The sequence below is a fragment of the Centrocercus urophasianus genome, unplaced genomic scaffold (assembly GCF_019232065.1).
Source record: "Centrocercus urophasianus isolate 14NV4802_14NV808 unplaced genomic scaffold, USGS_Curo_1.0 seq_14, whole genome shotgun sequence".
NCBI classification, from domain to species: Eukaryota; Metazoa; Chordata; class Aves; order Galliformes; family Phasianidae; genus Centrocercus; species Centrocercus urophasianus.
Window position 1 is genome coordinate 47,448,425 of NW_024884586.1, and position 22,942 is coordinate 47,471,366.

A 22,942-nucleotide genomic window follows, 5' to 3' on the forward strand; every position below is an offset into this window, starting at 1 on the left:
ACAACCACACACCAAAAAAGCACGGTCTAGCTCACACCAAAATTATTTGGGTGAGGAAATAGGAGACCTATCTTCTTGGGAATATGCCAGGTGCATTCTGAAGGAGATAAATGAGAAGCCAGCTAGGCAGTATTGGCAGTTAATCAATTAGTTCAGCGTTCACTTTTCATATAAGACGTTTTGAATCTGTGGGGCTTTTTAATGGCAATTGGGAACTGTTCGATGAATCTAGATGATCTCTGAGGTCCTTCTCAACCCAGGCCATTCTGTGACCAGACGAGGGATGGCTGTGGGGCAGCTCTCCTCACTTACCGGTCTGCGTGCACATGCTGAGGAGCAGGAACACGGAGTAAGCCGCGAGGCCGGCGACCGTCAGCAGCAGGGCGCTGGAAGCACAACGCATTCACGTGAGCAACTCCCGCACAACAACGCGCTTTCTATCTTTAAAAACGCTCCGTTTGCAAAAAAAAAAAACAATAAAGCAAAAAAAACATTTATCACAAGACAGCATTTCCTCATTTCGTGCCTTCCATTCAGGGGCCACACGTTCCTTTCACAGCGCGCACACGGGGGCGAGACAAGAGAACAGCACAGAGGCAGCCCTACGCAGCGCCGAGCGAGGTGAGCCGAGCCCCGCACGCCGCGCCCGCACCCCGCCGGTCCGTGAGCACAACCCCGCTGCCCCCCCCGCTTCTCCACGGCCGCTCCTCGCCCGCCGGACCTCACCTGAAGCCCAGGACTCCCGTGCCGGCCATGGCGTAGGACAAGCCGAGGATGCCGCTGCCCATGATCGCGTTCATGAGGTTGAACACGGAGAGGCCGAAGGAGGAGCCGCGCTGCGAGGAGCCCTGCGGGGAAAGCGCGCTCAGCGCGAGGTGCCCGCGAGGTGCCCGCCCGCCGCCCCCCGCCCTCACACGCACTCTGCCCGACGCCGGCGGCAGCAGCGGGGCGGTCTCCTCGTCCTCCTCGCTTTCGCCGTCGCCGTCCTCCCCCTGGCTGCAGTCCCGCTGCCGCCGGGCAGACAGGTACCAGCCCCGCTGGGCCCCCCGCGGCGGCGCCTCCATGGCCGCGCAGCGCCGCGGCTCTGAGCGGAGCGGGGCGTCGCCGAGGGAGGGGGGCGTGGCGTGGGAGGCGTGGCTTACGCCGAGGCCCCGCCCCCGGCTCTCGGAGCGACGCGGAATGATGACGTAACGGGGTGCCGGCGTGCGCGGAGGGGCTCGGCATGAGGTGAGGGCGGGAGTGGAGGGGGGCGGTAACCATGGCAACGCGCGGCCTGCGTGCGGGGCGACCCGGGCCCTCCGCGGGGGGAGGCTCCCGTCCGGCCTCAGGGGCCGCGTGCTTTGAGCCCGGTGCCTCTCGGGGAACCGAGGCCGTATCCCCTACCAGGTCCTTTTTTCCTCTCGGTTCGGTATGAAGGAATCCCCACGGCTCCGCTCGTGGCTGTGGGAGGGGAGGAGAGGCCTCGCTGGGGCAGCTGCGGGAAGGCAGACCTGCCTAGAGCCGATGCTGTTGTTCCTCTCGCGACGGTGCTGCTGTAATGGCTTCCAGATGGGCCTGGTGTGGTGGATATTAAATCGTGGTAATGGAGGATCCGTGCTAATTGGGTCAGCGGTCTTCAGCTGGAGAGAAGGGGAAAGCTGAAGGGAGACGATGGGATGCACCGACCTGAGCGCACCTAAAGAATGCGGTGCTTGTGTTTGAGTCAGCAGGGAAGGGAGCCGTGCGGTATCAAAAGGCTTGGATGAGGAAAATGAGCTGTTGTGGAGATGTGGGAGCACTGGGGTCTGCAAGGCAGGAGCAGGGCTCCAGCACCCAAGGGCCTGCAGCAGGGAGCTGTGTTATGGGTTCAGAAAATGGATTGGAAAAGAGCACTAAGATCCCAAGTCCAACCCCAGCTCATCCCCACCAGGCCAATGCTCAGTGCTACATCTCCATGGTTCTGGAACACCTCCAGGCTGACCCCACTGCTCCCTGGGCAGCTGTGCCACTGCATCACCACTATTTCTGAAAAGAGATTTTTCCTAATATCCAACCTGAACCTCATCTGGCACAACTGTCAGCTCATAGTGTGCAGGCCAGTGGAACGGCTGCCTTCTCCTCAACCACCAGCCTTAAGGCAGATTGCCATCCATTCCTGTCTAGGAGCAGCCAAGACCCCTCAGCCTGTCTCTAGTGGAGGAAACCACTTGAAGAAGCAAAGAGCTCCTTTTCAAGTCCACATCCTATGAGAAGCTCTGGAGGATGGTTCAGCCATCCGAGCAGACATTACTAATGCTTCCCTGTAATGCTAGGAGAATCCTCCATTTAATCCTTTGCCTTTCTGGCAGTTGATGCGGTTCATGGAGCAAAGGCAGTACTGTGTGCAACCCGTACTGCTGGGATGTGGAGGCAGGAATTCCTACTGAGCAGCTGTGACCAGTGTTGCTAATAGTTGTTTTCTAGCAACCACTGCTTGGTAATGCATTTATCAGAGGCAGAAGGGATCCGGCAGTGGGATCAAGACGGTAGAAACTTTTTATTTGGCTTACTGGGATTAATATTGCATTTATTAGAATAGAGAGAGGCCGTTGTATTTTGGCAGGAGATGCTTATCTCACTGCTTGAAGTCAGTCAGTGTGTTAAGTTTAAAAACATGCTTGCAAAAGGACAGAAATTTGTCGTGTATAATTGATAATAAAGAGGTTTGCAAAACTGTTGTGGATTCCCTGGTACACATGGAAATTCTAGTTAAAGAGAACAGCAAATCCATATGATTTGCAGCCTTTTTAATGGAATGGTTACATAATGTCTATAAAATGAATGATTTCTCTTCTAGGATATTATGGGGATTTGGATACTCTGCCAGACTACTGAAAACTAATCATTATAGGCCAGCTGCATCAAATACATCATCTCCAGCAGTTTGGATGCTATTGGCACAGCGTTCTGGCAGAATACCTGCACTCTTTGCAGTAGTTCAGAAGAGGAGAATTTTCACAATGCCTGAAACAGTGCAGGATGACACGAAGCCAGGACTGTACTCGCCGCATCCTCAAGTGCGTGGGATGACGCTGCTCGACAGAGAGGCTTTTAAAAGGACAGTCGTTGTTCCAGCTCTCAAAGTCAAGAAGGAAATTGTCCATACTTTGCTGAAGTCCCTAAAACAGACGGTACTGCAGCGACCCGGGCTGAAGCGAGTGGTTGAGGATCCAGAAGATGAGGACAGCAAACTCGTTATATTGGATCCTCATAAAGTGCCGGAATTCTCATTGGGAGAGTCAGAGAAAGAGGTATTAAAACAGCTTCTCATTAGTCCTGAGGTGTCCAAGTACAATTTGGAGCTGACTTACGAGAATTTCAAGTCAGAGGAGATCCTACGAGCGGTCCTTCCTGAAGGCCAAGATGTCACCTCTGGCTTTAGCCGTGTTGGTCACATCGCTCACGTGAATCTTAGGGACCATCAGCTCCCTTACAGACATTTGATCGGTAGGTGAACAACTCTCACCAAAGAACTTATTGCATTTCCAAAGGTATTTTTACAATTATTCTACCCAAAACTACCACGTGCACAAAGAGGGCTGACAACAACTCCGTTCTTTGATATTTTGTCATTAAATTGCTTTGTGCTGATGCTTTAGCTGTACACAGAAGACACAACTCTTTGAACAGTAACTGTGGTCTCAGTGCTCTGAGCGTTGGGTCAGGGCTAAGTGTGTGCTTCAGTGAGATCCAGCACTGTGCAGTCATTGGGGGGGGCTGTTGTAATACGTGTTTGCTTTTATAAACGTGAAAGTACACTGCAGTGTTTGTATCTTTGATATAACATTAAGGTTGTAGCTCCTTAACCAGAATATCTCCTGTCCTCTTTTCAGGCCAGGTTATAGTTGACAAGAATCCAGGCATCACCTGTGTGGTAAATAAAACCAATATTATTGACAGCACATACAGAAATTTCCAAATGGAAGTGCTTGCAGGAGAGAGCAACCTGGTAACCAAGGTACAGGACTTTTCCCCTCCTACTTTAAACTTCATGCGCTAAAACCAAAGCTGTCTACTGGAGAGCTGTGGTGGAAAGACACCGGTGAGGCCGCTCCCTTGCACAGGGAAGGCATTTGAACTGCCAAGTCAGAAGTGACAAGCAAATATTGTGCAGATGGTATTAGCTCATTGCACATCTGGTGTAGCTGAGTGCACACCAAGGGATGCCAATCCACGTCAGCACGTTTCTTGCTGGCAAAGCAAACGTCGCAGTGAGTTGGAATAAGTTCCTTCAGAGCCACACAATTCAGTGTAGTGGTGTGAAGAGAGCATTGTATTGCACTGCACTCCTGTCTGAATAAACAGTTTGTTTCTAGGTCTGCTGGTAGGATAAGGGGCATCTTCAAGTTTGGGCTTGGATCTGTTTCCAGTCTCTGTCACCTTAAGAGAGATAAAATGCAGTGTTTTTCAGCCAGCACAACTGGCTCCCAGTGGCTCTGGATTTGGCTGGCTGCTGCCATTCTCGGGCTGTATCATTCTCAGACACTTATTTATTGTGTAGATTCTGTGCTAAGGAGGGCTTGAGGCATCTTCCCAAGATCTGCTTTCAATAATGGAGTTGTCAGACAGCCACAAAGCTCGTGAAAAGCCTCAGATTTTATTTTGTATGGTCATTTTAAGCTCTTGCTTTACCCACCTGGTGATTAAGAAATGCATAAGTGAGCCATCTGGATTGACAGCTGAAACATTCCTTATGGCTATTCGTGACGAGCAGACCTGTTTATACACGTTGCACATACACTATCAATGGGACAAATGTCAGTCTGCACATTACCTTTTGTTTTTTAGCCGTCTTAATTACTGATTTTGCTTTAACGTGTCTGGAATTCAGACACGGAGACTTAACCAAAGGTTTCTGTCTTCCAGGTCAAAGAAAATAACTTCACATATGAGCTGGACTTTGCTAAAGTCTACTGGAACCCCCGTCTTTCCACAGAACACGGCCGTATCGTTGAGCTCTTAAAGCCTGGCGATGTCCTTTTTGATGTCTTTGCTGGGATCGGACCTTTTGCTATTCCAGCAGCAAAGAAGAGGTGTGCTGTATTTGCAAATGATCTCAACCCAGAATCCTACAACTGGCTGCTGCACAACTGCAAGCTAAACAAAGTAGACAACAAAATAAAAGCATTCAACATGGATGGCAGGGACTTCCTCCTGGGGCCGGTGAGAGAAGAGCTAAGGAAAGAGCTCCCACTTGTAAAAGAGCAGAAAACAGCTTTTCATATCGTCATGAACTTGCCAGCTTTGGCTATTGAATTTCTGGATGCTTTCAGGCATCTCTTAGTCGGAGAGCCCTGCACTGCTGCTGTCCTCCCCACCGTGCACTGCTATGGTTTCTCCAAACACGAAAATCCAACCAAAGACATCCAGGAACGGGCTGAGGCCGTGCTGGGAGCCTCCCTGGAGGGACGCTGCTCTACTTACCTGGTCAGAAACGTTGCTCCAAACAAGGAGATGCTGTGCATAACTTTCCAGATCCCGGTGGACGTGCTGTACAAGAGGCCCTGCCCTGCTGGAGGTAAGTGGCATGTGGGTTTCAGGCTGCTCTTCTGCTGTTTGAGATTGGTCCCACCTCATCAGTCCATGGGCCACTTGTGCCACAAGTGTGTGTGTGCCACGGCTGCGGGGCTTCATCAGCAACCTCTGATCCCAGCAGAAGCCTTCACGGCCTGCATAGGATCATCCCACAGCCCTAAAGCAGAGCTTTTGCCTTTAGATATCCTCAGTGACCCAGAAATTGCTCATTTGTTTCTTGTAGAAACCAGTAGGTTCAGTGACACTGAGCTTGGCACAACGTGACAAGTTGGGATAGGGGAACTTTCCATCTGCAGTTACATGAACTGGAAGGAGGTTTTAGTGAGGTTTTATTGCCACGAAGCATTTTGATGCTGTTACATGCAGTGCTGAGATGTCGGTCAAAATGCAGCTCAGCACAGATGTTTTGAGAGTCCTCTCCAGCAGTCCGTGAAGGAAAGACCTCCCTTTATTGCTGTAACAGTCTTCATTTGTGTTTGGGCTCATACCTTCCAGTTCAATCCCCTGTATCATGTGGCTTGTGCTTCAGTTTGGTCTGTTTACTGCACGTTAAAGAACTTTTCCAACTTTCTTCTAGAAAAACCAGCCCCCAAGCGCCTGCGTGCCTGCAAGGATTCCACTGAAGAAGACATAGAGAGCTGAAAACCAGAGCTCTGGTCATGACCTGATTAGTTTGCATAAGGTGTGCTTAGGTTACCTCTAGTCCTTCCTTTCAGTTGTTACCCACCTCAGGTGCACAGTGTGCTGCAACCTTCCTTTATGAGCACTGCTTCCTGCATTCATTTTTTTTTAATTGTGGGATCAATTTCCAGATTGATACTGTTCTTCTTACTGCAAGAAATAAAACTTCACTGGTTTTGTACAAAAATGTGTTGTCATACTCTGTTATTTCACACCCTGTCATGATTCGGTGACGCAGACTGGGGCAGTTCTCTGCTGCAGTGTTACTTTAGTACAGTTTGCAGTGAGAACACATTTGTGTATGTTGTAGGACCTAGCAGGATGATTTGTGTAACCCCTCATTTACAGCACAGGCCGGGATTCTCTTTGATAAATGGTCTGTAGGAATATTGGATTTACTCTTAGCACACGCACAGACAGCTCTGCTGTAAGCAAGGCAGCCCTTCAGAGGCTGACCTAAGGAACAGAGAGGCAGCAGTAGCCATGTGTAGCTCCTGGGCTTTTGGAGTCATAAATGCTTTTTACCACTAGGAGATTGTTGGGGTTAGGAGCTGCTCTGATGCCATAGGCACACTTGTACACGTTTCCTTAGAGCAGCAGACTGGAAACCTGTAGGGAGCTGATGGGTCCTCCTCTCACCGTGAGCCTTCCTCCTCTCTGTTTGTGCTTTCTCCAGGCTGTCCCCCTAACTCTGATGCAGCCTCTGGATGATCTCCGACTGGCTGCTGGTATTCTGCAGGGATTCAAAAAAGCATTGTCCTTAATTCCCTTTTCTTCCTTATCCAAACTATTGTTGGGCAACGTCAACCACAGACAATTTACTTGGGCAGAGAACTCGCATCACGCTCTCGGTTTCAGATACTTTCCTTCGGCCCAAGCTCACTCATAGCAACACTTGCTAGATGTCCCTCACCCTCCTCCCTTACCCTGATGATCTGCTGCTCTCCCTGCTCAGTGGCTCTGTTACAGCCCTTTTCCCTTGGCTATACAGCCTGGTTACTGCTAGATTGCATTTATCAAACTAGGGGGGGAAAAAACACGATGACTCACTCATGCTATCTGAAAGCTGCTGTACAGATTGCTTCCCCAGCCTGCCACTCCAGCCCCAGCATTCCTCCACTGGCCTTAAAATGGTATCACAGCGACTTTAACCTGTTTGTCCTTTCTGTCAGTGTCAGTCACATCACATCCTACCAGCCACGGCTCCTCTCAGAGCAGGAGCTGCACTCTTGCCTCCAGGCCGCGATGCTATCTCTGCTGCCTGATACATCCTCTAACATCACAGCACGCTCTCCTACAGCTGCTCTTTGCATCTCTCACAAACACTGCAAAGCTGCTGTTGTTTTTCAGAGCTCTCCATGAACACCGTGGCGGTGATGAGGGTGCTGACCGCCCTGGCACCACGCAGTCACCCGCTGAGCTGAGCCAACTCCATGACCTGTAGCTGACAGAATGCAGAGCCCTTTGTGTCTGCTGCTTCGCAGTGCCAGCTTGGGGCTCCTTGGCACTGCTGCTGTGAGAGAAACAAGATCACCTTTTTGCTGTCTACATTACACTGATTTTCAGTACGTGACCAAAATTTCCCAGAGCAGGGAGGGTTTTAGTGCTCAGCAGTTTTTTCACGTAAGGATTATATGCTATTGCAGAATGAGCTTACATGCAGGTGAATGGGTTACATTTAACTACACTTAAAATTAAGGGTTTTTTCCATGTTTGTGTGCAGCTACAACTTTTGCATATGAACCTTGCACATTTAAATAGCAAAATGTAGCCAGCGTGCAGCCAAGTGGCAGAAGTATGTGGTACAGATCAGTACACGTCCTGCATTCGCTAGGTTAAGAGGCTGTACAGAGTGAATGGAAACTGGATCTGCAGTAAGGTGCATCTTGGGTCCGGGTGAGCATGGAACAGCACAGTGCCCCTGGCTGCTGCCTCTCCTTGCCAGGAGCCCGAGCTGAATCCCAGAGGAACTGCCAGAGCTTCTGGCTGCCAGGGAAACCAGCAAACAGATCTGGGAGCAGTGGCAGCCATCTGCCGTGAGATGAGGAACAGATAAATCAAGGCCACGTAAACTTTTAGGCTTTACAGATGAGAGGAAAGGAAGCAGGGCCTCCAGGGACAGAAGGCTGAGAAGGCCAGACTACAAGAAGAGTACGAGTGGTTTCCAACAGGCGCTGCACAGCTGAGGGCTGCAGCTCCCGGCCCAAACGCTCCCTTCTGCAGGGCAGGCAGCGCTCAGCAGGCTGTGCCTTTCTGCACCTCAGCCTTACCTGCTGACAGCACTCTGCACAGTACAACGGGACTAAAGAGAAAATGTTGGCACCCCCCTCCCCGTCCTTAATAAAGGAAGCACTGAGTCTGGAACGGAGCTTATTCCTCTCTTTATTACAACTCAGACAAAAATACATTCAGTCAGCACGCTCCTCAGAGCAGTATTCAACAACTATTCGGGGATGACTTACAAAATGTGGTCCAGGCTTTACTCTACATTGCCCTGAATGGTTTCCAGTCTTCTGCAATTTACACACATCCGTGGAAAAAGCATCCCAAGACAGCACCCTGCTCCTGCTGCAATTAGCTCGAGCGAGGGGAAGGGATACACGAAAGCAGCAAATCGAGTGGCCAGGTTCATCCCTACAGCCAAAGGGAGGATGCTCCTGCCAAAAGAAGCTCCTGCACACTTGACACAGAAGGTGCAAACATAGCTAAGGAAACAAAACCCACTGTGACTGCTTTGAGGAACCGGCAGCATATTCAGGTCTCCCTGACCGCTTGAGAGGAACACAGCAGAAAGACTTTCAGCTCAAACTTTGCTTGTTCTCCAGACAAAGGTAACAACCAAGTGACATCAGGAAGGATCCTACACAAGAGTCGTGTCAGCACAGTTCCTGTGTTTCTCGTCTCATCCAGCTGGCAGGAGGAAAAACCCACTTGTCTGAACTGGGGAAGCCAATTTTATGGGAAGAAAACGTAGGCTCGAATGTTGACACTAAATGTTATAATCAAAATGGCATTTAAATGCTTGTGCAAATAAAACCCTGCAATAAGAGTTAAACCACGAACTTTAATAAAAAAGTCTGGCTTTATTTAAAGAAATTTACAAGTGTATTTTTTTTTTAAACCTCAAACATACACAGCTGAGTTATTCACATCTTCCATTAGATGTGGCTTATTGCTTCAGCCTCCCTCAGCAAAGTGCCACATGACTAACGAGCTTCCCACTCCACAAAAATGTATCTACCATTTTACAAAGCCCTCGTGCCATCTTCTTTTTTTCCTTTAGCACTTAAACATAGCTGGTTTTACACGGAGAAGTGACTGCAGCTCAGCCATTGTGCAATGGCAGCAATTTTACCAACCTCTGCCACCTTAACTTGCTCTTCATCTCATCCAGCATCCCCTTATTGCAGCTGGTGCACGCTGGCTAACTGGGGAACCAGAAGAGACCACTGAAAGCATCCTGCAAGGCTCGGTGGCACGCAAGAGAAGAAGTGTAGCCCCCAGCAAGATCCTGTGGAGAAGCGGCTCGTACATGGTTCAGGTACCTGAAACAGTGAGAGGCATTACGTTAGCACAGAAAGAAACCTGTCAAACACCTTCACAATTCCAGTGGTGAAGCTGGGAATGTTTTTCTGGGAGAAAGCAGACTGTTTGCAAGGGTGGGTAGTGATAGGACAAGGGGGAATGGTTTTAAACTGAGATGGGAGGTTTAGGTTCGATGTTAAGAGGAAGTTTTTCAGCCAGAGGGTGGTGAGGCACTGGCACAGGTTGCCCAAGGAGGCTGTGGATGCCCCATCCCTGCAGGCATTCAAGGCCAGGCTGGATGTGGCTCTGGGCAGCCTGGGCTGCTGGTTGGCGACCTGCACACAGCAGGGGGTTGGAGCTGGATGAGCACTGTGCTCCTTTGCAACCCAGGCCATTCTATAAAAGCAAAGAGGAAGAAGCTGCCTGTTTGCAGTGCCTGTACTCATTAGGGAAGAGGTCATCTTTTTTCCCATTTAGCAGTTCCTTCTAACAGTACAAGGCCAGCACAAGCCTTCCTACACTCCCACAGCAGTCACGGGGTTTCAGCTCTGTGCAGTTGATGCCAGGCGCTCCCATATCCAGCCATGCTGCTCTGACCACACCAGGGCTGAACTCTGCTCTCGGGCTGATGGGTCTCTGCAGTAAGACTACGGACAACAGGAACTTGCATCAGGATGAGGCTGTTGTCAACATTTGGGCTAAAATTCACCCTTCATTATCCACTGTGGCCAGCTTGCAGAGCCATCAAATTTTGCCCCACACCAGGCAGACCTGCAGATGCCTCAGCTCCTTCCTGAGGGCCCAAACGCAGCTGCTGCACACACTGAGAGCTCCAGTGGAAGGCATCTGCTCAGCAGGCTCGTGTTTTCATTCAGTGCTGTATCCCTACAGCGCTTGCATCGCACACAAGAAAACATCAGAACAGATTCTCAGCATTTTACACCCAAACTGCATCAAATGGATTATCAAATAATGAAAGACAGAGGCTCTGCCTAGCATGATCAGCAGACTATCTCACATTTTAAACACCAGATAAAATATCACAAATGAGAACTGCTTTGCACTGTAAGGCACCGAGTTTCAGAGAGCTGTTGTGATTCATCACTCAGTTGGTCCTGGGAAGTCCTTCCACCTCTGGCTTGGCAATTCAAGCATCAACTTGCAAAACACATACAGCCCTTTATAATGCTATCCTGAGAAACCTAAACCAGCTGCACTTCTGGCAGGAAAACACAAGGCCACCAGTAAAATATCCAAAACAGTTGCATCTTTTAATTTACGACTATACGCTGTTTCCATAAAGAGTATATAAAACAGGTCAGGTTTTATAGGTAAGACATAATAAACGGTCATACTCACTGATGCCATAAATGTGTAGAAAAAGAGGTTACTTAAAAATGATTAATTACAGCTAAAAATTATTTCTTGCACCTAATAACCACAACACAAGGAACACTGCTGAGCTATCGTTGGCAAAATGCTAAAGCCAAGGCACAGTTTGCCCACAGTGGCTGAACTGAGGTGAGCTCCACTGGCTGGCATCAGGGCACAAGCCCTGTGGTGACAGCGCTCAGTGCAAAGGGAACCTGCAGATACAGCAGCTAAGTTGTTGTCATCTCTTACTGCGTAAGGAAAGGCAGGCTGCAGAGAGCTCCTGCTGTGTAGGAGAGTGCAATCTGCCTTAGGAGATGTTTGAAATGAACATTCCTCTTACTCGTCCCTTAATATTTTTGGAGGAAAATCTCATCCTTCCCAAAGGCCTTTTACCACTGCTGTGGGAAACAGGAGCTCCTTCCCCAGCCAGGAATGATGAAGGATCCTGACCATACCAATTTCCTCCCAAGTACTGGTGTGAAACTATCTCCACCCTCCAAACCAGAGAGTCTTATAAAACCAATTCCCACGGCAGAGAGATCGCACTTCTATCATGTTTATTTCATCACACAAGCTTTACTTTCCACTCCCCACTCTCTGGATCAGTCCAGAGAGAACGGGGATTATTTTACCTTCCTCTACTAGCCAAGGTTGGTTGTGCATTTTTTGTTACTCTTCTAATATATCACTGAAGGAAGAGAGAGGCAGAGTTTGTCATTTCCCTTTTTTAGGTCAGCCAAAATGAGGGCATTAACAACAACAAGCCCCGATTTACAGATATTACAGCATTTCCAGTTAATTGGCAATACAGACCTGCTATTGCCAGAAAGGCTCCCATCAGCTTTTCCTAGGGCAACGTGCTCCTGTGACACAAGCACGACATGCTGCTGGCTGACAAGTGAGATCTTTATTTTCCTGTTAAGTACCTAAACCTAATGCTCTTGACCCATTTAATTACTGTGGTGCACCAGGCAATTGCAAAGAACGTGCCACGCTGCAGCCGCACAATGAGAAGGGAATGTTGCGCCGGCTTTTCCACGCCGGTCCCCATCTGTGCTGTTGAACCCTGCCATGCCCATCGCTGCAGTGTCTCTCTGAACTGGATTCCTGGGGTTTCTGGCAGAGGTCAGCAACTCTTTTCATCTGCACCTTCAGAACAGCACCGGGAAGAAGCGCCTGCCAAGTCTTGTTTCCAAAAGTCAAGCTCAGTTAGGTCCTGGGAGCTGGAGGTAATTGCTCTGACTAGTTAGCAAATTCCAGCACACTGGGTCTGTTTTTCATAGGTTTATTTTAAGTACCTGTAAATCTTATAAGCAGAAACCAGGAAAAAGAGGTTTGCTTTTCCTGGTGCGCAGTTTTTTAATGTAACTCGTATTTACTGAGGGCAGACTAAGCTCTGAAGTCCAAAAAAAAAAAAAGCCTGTGCTATTATTTCTGAACAAGGCCAAGCAGCCCTGTGCTCCCTGCTGCACGGCTTCACACTTCCCATTGACTGCAACCCTGGTGCTCTGTGTCACGCTCTGCCCAAGCAGACCCCTTCCCCTCGCTGCAGCCCTTGGATGTTGATCTTCCCCATTAACCTTTCACGTCAGTTAAAACACGTCGTATTTTGTTCTTCATGAGCCTTAAGGGGTTTCATTCCTGACCTTCAGTTTCTCATCGCCACGAGGAAAAAAAAAAGTCTCCTGTATTCAGGGAAAAAGGTGTAATTTGCATTCGGTTCAGCCTCAGCACCAAGCTGGTCACTGCTGGGGCTGGGCTTCCTTTCTGTTCTCTTTTCCCAGGGCCGTGTCACCATCACTTCATCAGGAACAACTGCAGCCGCCAGAGAACCACACAGCAGCACTCAGCATGCCAGCAAGCTGCATCCCTGCACCACTGCTTTAGAAGGCTGGGGGACCCGACACCACACAGCAGCACCTGGGATCACTGGCAAACACTCACTGCCCAAAGGCTGCCTTCACTGGGCTGCCTGACCTCTTCCAGGCTGAGATGCTGCAGGCACTCAGTGGTCCCAGTCTGAGCAGCCTTCTCCATGCCTCCTCCTGCCCTGCTCACCAGTCACACCAAGAGCCTCACGGTGTCACCCTGTATTGTCCTTGTCATCACCTCAGCATCTCCTCTAATCTCACCACGCTCCGGGATGTGGTTCCCATACAACTTAAGCCAACTGATGCTGCTGGGGATAGGGCATCACATTTTCTCTTCCCTTCCAACCCAACCAGTCCGTGATTCTATATGTGAAAGTAAGGTACGAGGAAGACACCTTCTGTAATGGTTCTTGACTGAACCTGAAGTGGAAATGGGAGCTCTCTCAATTCACTCCCCAAAGGAAGTTGCTGAGAAAACATAGTGCAGGTTGCTGACCAGCTCCTGCTGCTCTTCCCATCCTGGTCTGGCCCTGGACCCCACCATGTGCTCTGTAAGAAAGGGAAACCACAGGAACCAGCAAAGTTCATTCCCCATTCTCCATTAGAGGAGCAGGAAAAGGATAAGCTTGGCCCATTTATCTGGGCTTAACACAGCTATGGACACTTTGATGCGGCTCCCAAAGACCAAGATTTAAGTTTTGATGCTTTTCTGGGGGATGGTGCAAGTGGAAGGATTCACCTGGAACATTCCATACTAAAGGACTGCTGCGCTCTGCCTGCATCGTCCTCTGTGGGGTCACACATTCTGGCTTTCCTTTCTCCTCTCCAGTGGCACTTGGCATGGAGAAAGCCTTTGGGAGCATCTCTGGGGCTCTTCTCTCACTTATCTTACTGAAACTCATTAAAGGCTTCAGAAATGTCAAGGGAAGTTGGAGACAGTACAATCAAATAAGCAAATCAAGCTAAAAATACTACCCAGATGACAAACAAAAAAAAACCCACAGTATTTCCCTCCACTCATCAGTCAGAAACCCCTCATGCAGAAGCACTGGGGGCTATTTCACACAATCACCCCCATTTGACCAAGATAAAAATACTCCCACTGGTGTATTGGCAGATGCCCTACAGGAGGTATGCGTGCAGCACTGCGTATTTGGCACACAGATTTCACTTTTTTTTTTATCTGTGAGACATTTTAAGGAGGTGGAGAAAAGAAAAGTCACTGACAAGTTGTTTGACAAAGAAAAGATACTGTAATTCTATTCCACATAATAGATTTGCTGTTCATCTGATTATGTGCAGTATCCAGGAGAAAAAAAAATGGTGCAGACGTTAGATCTGGGATATTTTCCAGATTCATTATTTAAATAATAAATACTGCTTGCATGAAAGCAAGCAAAATACTGCTCGGGAAAACTGTGTAAAGCATGAGTAACGTAGTAGCATAGGCTGCATCCCTGACTCTTGCTGAGAAAGTACTCCCCTTAGATTTAGCACATCTCTAAGACAAGCTGTCAGTGCACTATTCAGAGGGTTCTTTCAGAGAGTGGTTTCTATCAGATGGAAGATGCACAAACTGGATTTTCTCTGGGCAGTTTTTTTGTTGAGGGATGTGGGGCCTGGGTTGTACTGCAGAATCACAGAATTGTAGGGGTTGGAAGGGACCTCCAGAGATCATCGAGTCCTACCCCCTGCCAAAGCAGGTTCCCTACAGCAGGTCGCACAGGTAGGCATCCAGGCAGGTCTTGAACATCTCCAGAGAAGGAGACTCCACCACCTCCCTGGGCAGCCTGTTCCAGTGCAGCCTCTGAGCAGATAGAAACCGAGCTCTTCACTCACCTTCATCTTGGCTTGAACCGGTTCTAGGATGTGATTTATGCAGCCAAAGTAGAATTTGTTGACAAAATAAACCAGGTTCATTGTTACTCTTCATTAATAGGCCTGGGAAACTCATTCAGGAACCAGCCCCTGCTAAGTAGTAGCAAAGAGCAGTTCTGCCCTCCCTATCTCAGAGATTGTAATGTCTGAGGACGAAAACACAACCTGAAAGGCAGGTGGTCAAGAAAGCAGTCTGAATTGCAGTTCAACCATGCACAGACTCACGATAGGCCTGATCTCAAGCCCTCACAAGTCAAAAAGCCATCTTTCACCTATTTTAACAGACACTGCCACTACATTCAGATTTTATAAGCAAACCAACAATCCCTGGTGCACAAATGTCCAGCCTGTACTCAGCCTGCTGCAACGTACAACCCAGCTGTAAGGCAACCTCTGACTCCGTGCAGCCCCAGCTCCATCCCTGCTGCAGGCCTTGCACCAGGCTTCCACCAGCTGCTCTTCTCCTTGACCCCCCAGGACCACAAGGACCAAAGGGAGACATTTCTTGTAGAGCTGAATTAGGAAAATTGTTCACCAGGAAGGAGTAGGCCCTGAGCTGTCTCCAGGAACCAAGATGTCACTGGGTCGATCAATGCGGTGTGACAGTTTTAATTACTTCAATTGGAATGTGACCATGAAGACAATAAGATGGAGAATGAATTACTGTGGTGTGGGGTTTGCTACAAGCCCCAGTGAGCAGGCAGGCAGCCACCCGCTGCAAAAGCCAACAGCTTTCTGTTGTTGCTCAATGCCTCTGGATAGCACTGTTTACACGACTGCAGCCACCAGTGTGAATGTCCGAAAACTGCTAAGTGCAACAAGGTCCAAATACAACAGATCCCAAGGCAGACTTTAAAAAACGTATTTTTAACCAGTTATGTCACCTGTTAGTCTTGCAACAGGTGACATTGCAAGACCAAATGCAGCCTGTAGCACAAGGATACAAGGGTACAAGGAAAAGTCAGCCTAAATGCCACAATACAAATTTGGCTGCAGGAAAAAATAAATAAATAAATAAGGCCACAGACAACAGTGAGCTACCATAAATAAATACCAGGAAACCTCAGCAAGACTGCAATCCCATCTGCAGACAGCAGCTCCACCAGGGCAGGTTCAGCTCGGTAAATTGGTCTGGTTGCTGATTAATAACACTGTTTGCCTAAGCTGGTTTTCTGAGGGAGCTGAAATTGCTTACCACAGTGTCAGATGAGTGCCAGGCCCAGCACTAAGAAAGGAACATGACAGTCACTGCCTTTTCCACGCCACAAGCTGGCTCAGCCCATCCACAGTGGCTATGCCTGAGAGACTGCTGCAGAGACCTGCTCCTCGTGACTCCTCAGACTCATGCCAAAAAATCCAACCTACCAAATCAACAGAAGAAATCCGGGACATGCAGAGATTCATTTGACTATCTTTCATGTGCTTTTTCTAAATGGCAATGTGCTACAAATGCTGTCCGTGTTTCTAGACATCAGTAGTTGCATGTTAAGAGCAGGTGGTAAAAGAGTTCTTTAAAATTCAACAGGTCTGCCACAGCACATCTCAGCTAACACAAACAGCGCAGGTAGGAAAGGCAAAGCCTTGGAAAGAACAGCCACGAAGCAGCAGTCTGTGATAACAGCAGTTCTGATTCCAAAGGCTGAAATCCACACGGAGCTATTCCACCCTTTTTGCCTACACTTCTTTCCTCCCTCGGATCAAAGGGCAAACATTTCAGACCCCAAGTCCACGCGTGCCCTGCTGCATCAGCCAGCCCTGCAGCACCCAGCAGCAGGTCTACAGAGCTCACTGCTCCTCCTCCTCATCAGGAAGCTGCTGCTGAGCCTATAAAAGGATCTCTGGAGTGTTTAACATAGGAACTAAGGCACTTTAATTTGATGTTTCACATAAACTGTTTCCTCTTTTAATGGTGAAGCACACATATAAACTGTAAGAGACACACACTGACCTCTATCAGAGATTTTATTACAAATTACCTATGGCATTGGTGAGTACAACTGTGAACCTCGTAGCAGAAATAGCTTTAGATTCCAAGATACAAAGTCAAAGAAGGCAGCCTCCTTCAGACACCATGACACAGATGCATGGCAGAGGGGAAGAGAACAGAATCAGGTTTTCCCACATCATTTTTGCTGAGCCCTTCCTCTTTCTGCGATGAAATCCAGACCCTCCAGATTACAAACATTTCCACTGCAAAGCTAATAGTTGGTGAGGATGGAACAGAGGAAAGGCTATCTCAAATTTTCTGGTTGCTGCAGGTACTGCTGCTACAGCTGTTTTTAGAGACCTGCAGTCCCACTGCAGGGTCCTGGCCCAAAGGCAACAGCTTCAGTGTCACCATTTCACGTGGAGAAAGACTGAGCCACCGAGTACGATAGACATAAAGACTGTATGGAGACTTCAAGTACTTTGTCATGGCACATAACACCCTTAAACAGTGCAGGCTGATCTAGTCTCACTTTCAAAGGAACCACAAATCCAATTACACCTGTGGACGGTATGTTAAAAATGTCAAGACACAATTAACCTCATATTCCACTGAGGAGTTACACGAGTCAGAGGTTTATGTTCAAGAATTCGTATATGTAAATCCAGAGCGAGCTTCACAAAGCCATTCTGCATTTCATGTGAGCACAGAATGCACCATGAAGCAGACAGAGTACCCCTCAGCCATCATTTACCAAACTGAGAGAGAGGGACCACATTCCCAGCGCGATTAAGTCAGCATGGCTTACAGCCTTCTGTGCTGTTACAGGGCAAATCCAAGACAGTGATTATGCTGATGTTCTCCTCATGTTAGCACGCAATGTTTTAAAATAAAACTGGGAAATGGAAAGCAGAACCTGCAAACACGTTAAGCTTCTGCATGGAGGAAAACCAAAGGCTTCTCAGTTTTTGTTTGGAAGTGGCAGCCTGGTCTGGTGGTTGGAGACCCTGCACATAGCAGAGGGCTGAAACTAGATGATCATTGTGGTCCGTTTCAACCCAGGCCGTTCTATGATTCTTTAATGGCTCGGGGGCTTTCTTACACCCCCAACCCCTCTGCATCACTCTCAGTCATTCATAATGGCTCCACAGACATTGGTCACAAACCCGCACTGAAGATGCTCCTCATTGCCCACCACACACCCTGGCACCACACACTGCTTCCAGCATCCAAACGCCATCCCCAAAACACACCCAACCACCACCATTTGGATGATTCGTTTTCCCTTCCAACTGAACCCATTTCTGCTTAAATCCTTTCCCAAGCAACCGCCTGGATTAATCACCCCTGCACACACAACAGGGAACAAATGGTTAATGTTTATTTCTAGAAAGGGTCATCTTGCTCACAGGAAGCCTTCCCTCAGCGTGAGCCACTTCCGCAGGCCGTGCCCTCGCAAGTGGAGCAGTGAGGAGGGCTCCGAGGGGCACCTGGTCCCCCATCTGTCATCCCCCCGAGGTCACTTGCCAGCTGTCTGTTCTCTCAACGCCCGGCCCCTCCACCACCACCCAGGCATTCTCCCTCGCTCAGGTTTCCAGGTCTGAACTTCCAGATCCAGTAAATCAATCAGCCAATGCAGAAACTCCTCCAACAACTGCAAGTAAGCAGTTTGACACCCTTGAGCAACCTCTCTGCGTAACAAGGACACTGCAGTCCCAGCTGGAATCCAGCAAAGCGCTCGCTCTGCATGGCTGGTATGGATTTCACCCTGGGACTGCTGAACTGCAGCTACATTTAGTCTATGACTAAGTCAGGCTCCGCTCATACTTGACCCTGGGAAGAATGTCATTGAACGAAGGGACTTTTCTCTCAGCTATAATTTCAGATTTTCCCATTTAAAGGCTAAAAGCACCGATAAGCCATCGCATCCATAACTGCAAAGTCACCTGCTTCAACACACTGTGGAAATGTTTTGGCATGGCTCGATCTTTGGATTTTTCACTTCCCCTTGCCCTCGAAACCGTGCTTTCCTCCTGCAGGCTGTGCTTAGGACAAAGGGCACCAGAAGAACAAGCATATCTTTAACTACTATCACTCCAAAGATGCTAACCATCGTTTTGAAGCCTGCTACCTGAGTCAGGGTTGTTTTCACAGGCCTATCTTTCAGAGACAGAGTAAGTTCGGTCTAAAAGACATCACCTCACCATCCCTGTGACCAGGAGGACATTTCCCTGGGTTCAGCTCCTGGAATATAGCATCTCCAGTGCAGGCAAGAAGAGCCTTTTATTCTGAACAACTTTTATTCTGAAAGTCCTTTTTTTTATATATACACATTCTTCTTCAAGGATCAAAACTCCCCGCTGTTCCTCACTTTCTGCCTTTTTCTCCAACTTCCTCACACCCCAGCACATACCATAAATCCCCCAGTGCACGGCCAGCAATCCATACTGATGAACCACATTTCTTTTTGAGCAGGAGACATGAAAGAGATTCCTAACAAGCCAGCCCCATGCAAATTATGCAGCTATGAAGCAAACTGGAACCCTCTGTGAACAGAGCACTCAGCCACTATCACCTCCAGGAAGAGGACGGGACGTACCGCAACTTTTCCCCTCTGTTTTTGGTATCTTTTGGGGATGGACTTGAAGAATTAAAAAGCATCGCTTTCTTCCCGTCAGCATAAAGGACTGCAAACGACACAGAAAATGCATTTATCCCTGCTGCAGGATTTGCAGACATCGCTTCTGATGGGGAAAAAAAATAATCTGAACAAAGCAAAAAACGTGTAGGATCTCAACCTTGAAAACGCTGTCTCCCCAGCTCAGCTGCTCTGTTTTCACCGTAATGCAGAATCCTCCATTCCAACAGAACACAACACATTTGCATTGTATGCCACTTCCAGTTTAAGATGACTCAGAAACAAAACAGTACAAGATGCACAAGAATTTCTAGAGGCTTTTCTAACCACCGATACTGATCAGATAAGTAAGCAGCCAAACCTAGCAATTATCTTGAATGAGTAACTACAAGCACAGAGCAAGCTAAAAAATAACCAAAGTTATTTTCTCTAGGCAGTATTTAAAAAACATATATGTCAAAAGCAAAAATTCTGTAGGTGGAATGACACCACTTCAAGAAGTTGAGACCGCTCAGGTCAAAACAAGGTGAAAAAGACAAAGGACAGCCTGCTTGGTATTGCAGCTGACAATGCTCAAATGCATTAGACTCCTTGTGTCTTTGTGTTCTGGGTGCAGCTGATCAGGTCAGCATTTCAAATTGATGGTGAGGATCAAGCTTACAGCTCCCAGCCATGCTGACATTAGCTCTCAGGAAGGCCTGGAAGAGTGGAGGGAGAAAAGAGAGGGCAGGAGGTAAGAGCGAGGGCTTATCCTGCGAAACGTGGCTGGGCCAAGAGTTACAAGCATCTGCTTTAAGCCACATGCACCCTTTTGGCTGAGCTCTCAAACAACCACCTGCAAAGAGACTGCTGAGCCCAGCAGGTTGAGGGAGGTGATTCTGCCCCTCTGCTCTGCTCTCATGAAACCCCACCTGGAGTACTGCATCCAATTCTTCAGCCTCCAACACAAGGACACGTGTTAGGGTGGGTCCAGAGGAGGGCCATGAAGATGATCAGAGGGCTGGAGCATCTCTCCTACAAGGACAGGCTGAGAGAGCTGGGACTTTTCAGCCTGGAGAAGGCTCCAAGACCTTCTAGTGGCCTTAAGGGTACCTGAAGGGTACTACAGAAAAGCTGGGGAGGGACTTTTTATAAGGGCAGGTAGCAACAGAACGAGGGGAAATGGCTTTGAACTGGAAGAGGGTAGATGTAGACTAGATATTAGGAAGAAATTATTCACTGTGAGGGTAGTGATGCACTGGAACAGGCTGCCCAGTGAGGTTGTGGATGCCCCCTCCCTGGAGACATTCAAGGCCAGGCTGGGATGGGGTTGTGAGCAACCTGGGCTGGAGGGAGGCGTCCCTGCCCATAGCAGGAGTTGGAACTGGATGATTTTAAAGGTCCCTTCCAACCCAAACCATTTTATGATTCAGTCTCATGAAGTAGTCTCAGAGCAGGAGTGATACCACTCCTCCAATCCCAATTACAGGTCCAGGGGCATGAAAGGCATTGGGAAGCCTGACTGCCAGTGAATACTGAGGCAAATAACACGTTTGATACCTCAGCCTTCCCCATGTCTACTAAGTCAATTCTCAGTTCTCATTTATCAGAGGGGGTACGTTCTTCTTGGCTTGCCTCTTCTGATCAACTTCTGTCAATGCAGTGTAGGAGCTATTATTTTTTGGCTTGAGAACAAAACATTATTCATTCTCTTTTTCTATTTTTAAGTTTAATGTTTCTATTGTGAAATCTAGGTGTAATTCTCTAGATTTTATTGTCTGTCTCTATTGTGCCCTTGTGGAATTTCTGGAGGAGAAAAAAACTGTGATGGTGGGAGATTTTCATTTTACTCTTCTAAAACAGACAGTGAGTTAAATGCCTACACATTGTCTGTTAAATTAATTTTTATACTCTGCTGCTAATTTCAGAAAGTTTAATACAGCTTCTTGAACCAGCAGGAGTACAGACCTCAAAGCAGGAGAGCAGTGAGTTAGGCAGAACCCACCAGCTTTACCTGGGGAAGAGAAGCGCAAGCAGAGCTGTTGCACATGAGCAACATTCAATGTTACTGAAATCCTCCATGGATTATTTGTACAGCAATCTGACTCACCTTGCAAACTGTATCCTCACTAAACATAAAGAAGTTGTGCACACTGATTGAATTGATTCTGAAACCCTCTGGTGAAGAAACTGCATCTTTGGGTGCTCGCAGGAGTGCTTTGCAATGGTGTGGATGGATGATCATTCATAAATAATGATATTTAATAAATTATCTGGCGATACCTTGCCGAGGAAAGAACTCACATTAACACTAGGTGGCAGAAGCCTCTGTCACATTAGAGACACCTGCAAACAGATTCACTCATAGACTTAACACTACTCCTGGGCACACTTTCTGCACTTGAGCTATGAATTGCATCTTTTTTAGTTAGGTGAAATTCTGTAAGTGACAGGCAATTCTGTTAAGATTGCATGCAAGTAGAAGAAAAATTCACAGTTTAAGAGACAGAAGTGGTCACAAGGACAACACCACAATAAAAACATACAGTTAGTTACTGTGAAAAATAACTTGAAACCAAGTGGATTATGACAGCAATCCCACTGCCCACAGCTGAAAAACCTACAGCCTACAAAAATCATTCAAACTGCTCAAGACTCCGTGCCAAGGAGGCCTCCTAAACGTGGCAGCTGTTCATTAATGGGGAAACATTTTCAGGAGATATTTGTGTAATTACATATGATTTTCCACAGTTTAGCTAGTTTATTTTTATGTATTTGCCCTTTGAAAAATCCTCATGCTTCATTTTCGTCTGTTCCGGCCACTTCTTTATTATCTGCTCAAAGTTTCTTTCTCATCTACTCTAAATATGAAAACAAAACATTCAGTTTCTGGTTTAAAAGGCAAGTGAAAAATTATCAGCAACCACAACTCAAAGGCAGTAAACGAAGAAGGATTTACTGTGGGCTCTAGCAACCTGGATAGAAAAGAAAGCAAACATCAATGTGAGATGTGAGCAGGAAGCGCTGAACACAGAAAGAAAAAGTGAAAACCAGGCAAAGCCTAGGTGTTCAAAAACATAAAGATGTGGGGGAAATTACACTATTTCCTCTGACAGTAAGTAAGTAAGAGTCGAGAGCAAAGATTTCTTCCAAATCACTGTGGCTCCACTGCTTTTACACTTGCCAGCCAGTAACTTCCCAGATTTACAGTGCTCAAGGAGTGGGTTCTGCAGGAGTAGCTGGTGGCAATGAAGAAAGAGCTTGGTAGCACTGCAGTGGGTTATTTTGCACCTCCAGACACGGAGGCTCTTGGTGTTTAAATATAGTGTATTTTATCATTCACACTTGTCAGCAGTGGAAATTGTCATCTAAGCAGTAAAAAGATGCTGCTGAAAAAAAAGGAAGGATTGGTTAGAAAGTAAAAATTACTTTGGCTGCGACAACTCATCTGACTGCTCGTTTGGAAGGTAAGAGATCAAGCCACCCATAGGAATTTGCTGCCTGAAAGTCAGGAAA

The 22,942-nt window shown here is 47.8% G+C and overlaps 3 protein-coding genes across 4 annotated transcripts in view; 1 reads left to right on the forward strand and 2 right to left on the reverse strand.

The window, feature by feature from the left end:
* Window positions 1-1,064, reverse strand: part of SLC38A6 (solute carrier family 38 member 6) — a 38,034-nt gene extending 36,970 nt beyond the window's left edge. The window contains exons 1-3 of the mRNA XM_042815033.1: window positions 921-1,064; window positions 727-848; window positions 313-386 (exon numbers count right to left, since the gene is read on the reverse strand). Coding sequence (XP_042670967.1) covers window positions 313-386; window positions 727-848; window positions 921-1,064 — 340 coding nt within the window. The remainder of the gene's footprint in view (window positions 1-312; window positions 387-726; window positions 849-920) is intronic.
* Window positions 1,065-1,160: 96 nt separating this feature from the next.
* On the forward strand, window positions 1,161-6,401 carry TRMT5 (tRNA methyltransferase 5). Of its 2 annotated transcripts, none has more exons than XM_042815031.1 (5): window positions 1,161-1,227; window positions 2,816-3,465; window positions 3,852-3,976; window positions 4,885-5,536; window positions 6,131-6,401. In XM_042815031.1, the coding sequence occupies exons 1-5, from the start codon at window positions 1,223-1,225 to the stop codon at window positions 6,193-6,195; spliced, it is 1,497 nt and encodes a 498-aa protein (XP_042670965.1). In that variant the 5' UTR covers window positions 1,161-1,222; the 3' UTR covers window positions 6,196-6,401. The 2 variants fall into 2 exon arrangements, with proteins under 2 accessions (XP_042670965.1, XP_042670966.1); XM_042815032.1 differs by lacking the exon at window positions 1,161-1,227 and adding an exon at window positions 1,432-1,562.
* A 2,198-nt stretch (window positions 6,402-8,599) lies between these two features.
* MNAT1 (MNAT1 component of CDK activating kinase) overlaps window positions 8,600-22,942 on the reverse strand; it is a 115,223-nt gene continuing 100,880 nt past the window's right edge. Inside the window, exon 8 of the mRNA XM_042813730.1 lies at window positions 8,600-9,779. Within this exon, the coding sequence (XP_042669664.1) occupies window positions 9,659-9,779 (121 nt within the window). The 3' untranslated portion in view covers window positions 8,600-9,658. The remainder of the gene's footprint in view (window positions 9,780-22,942) is intronic.

Excerpts from the sequence above, each read along its gene's own strand:
- TRMT5 (XM_042815032.1), top strand. The coding sequence starts at position 1,504 with ATGCTGTTGTTCCTCTCGCGACGGTGCTGCTGTAATGGCTTCCAGATG. Across the intron at positions 1,563-2,815 it reads TTCCAGATGGGCCTGGTGTG|GATATTATGGGGATTTGGAT; the intron begins GTGGATATTAAA and ends TTTCTCTTCTAG. Across the intron at positions 3,977-4,884 it reads AGAGCAACCTGGTAACCAAG|GTCAAAGAAAATAACTTCAC; the intron begins GTACAGGACTTT and ends TCTGTCTTCCAG.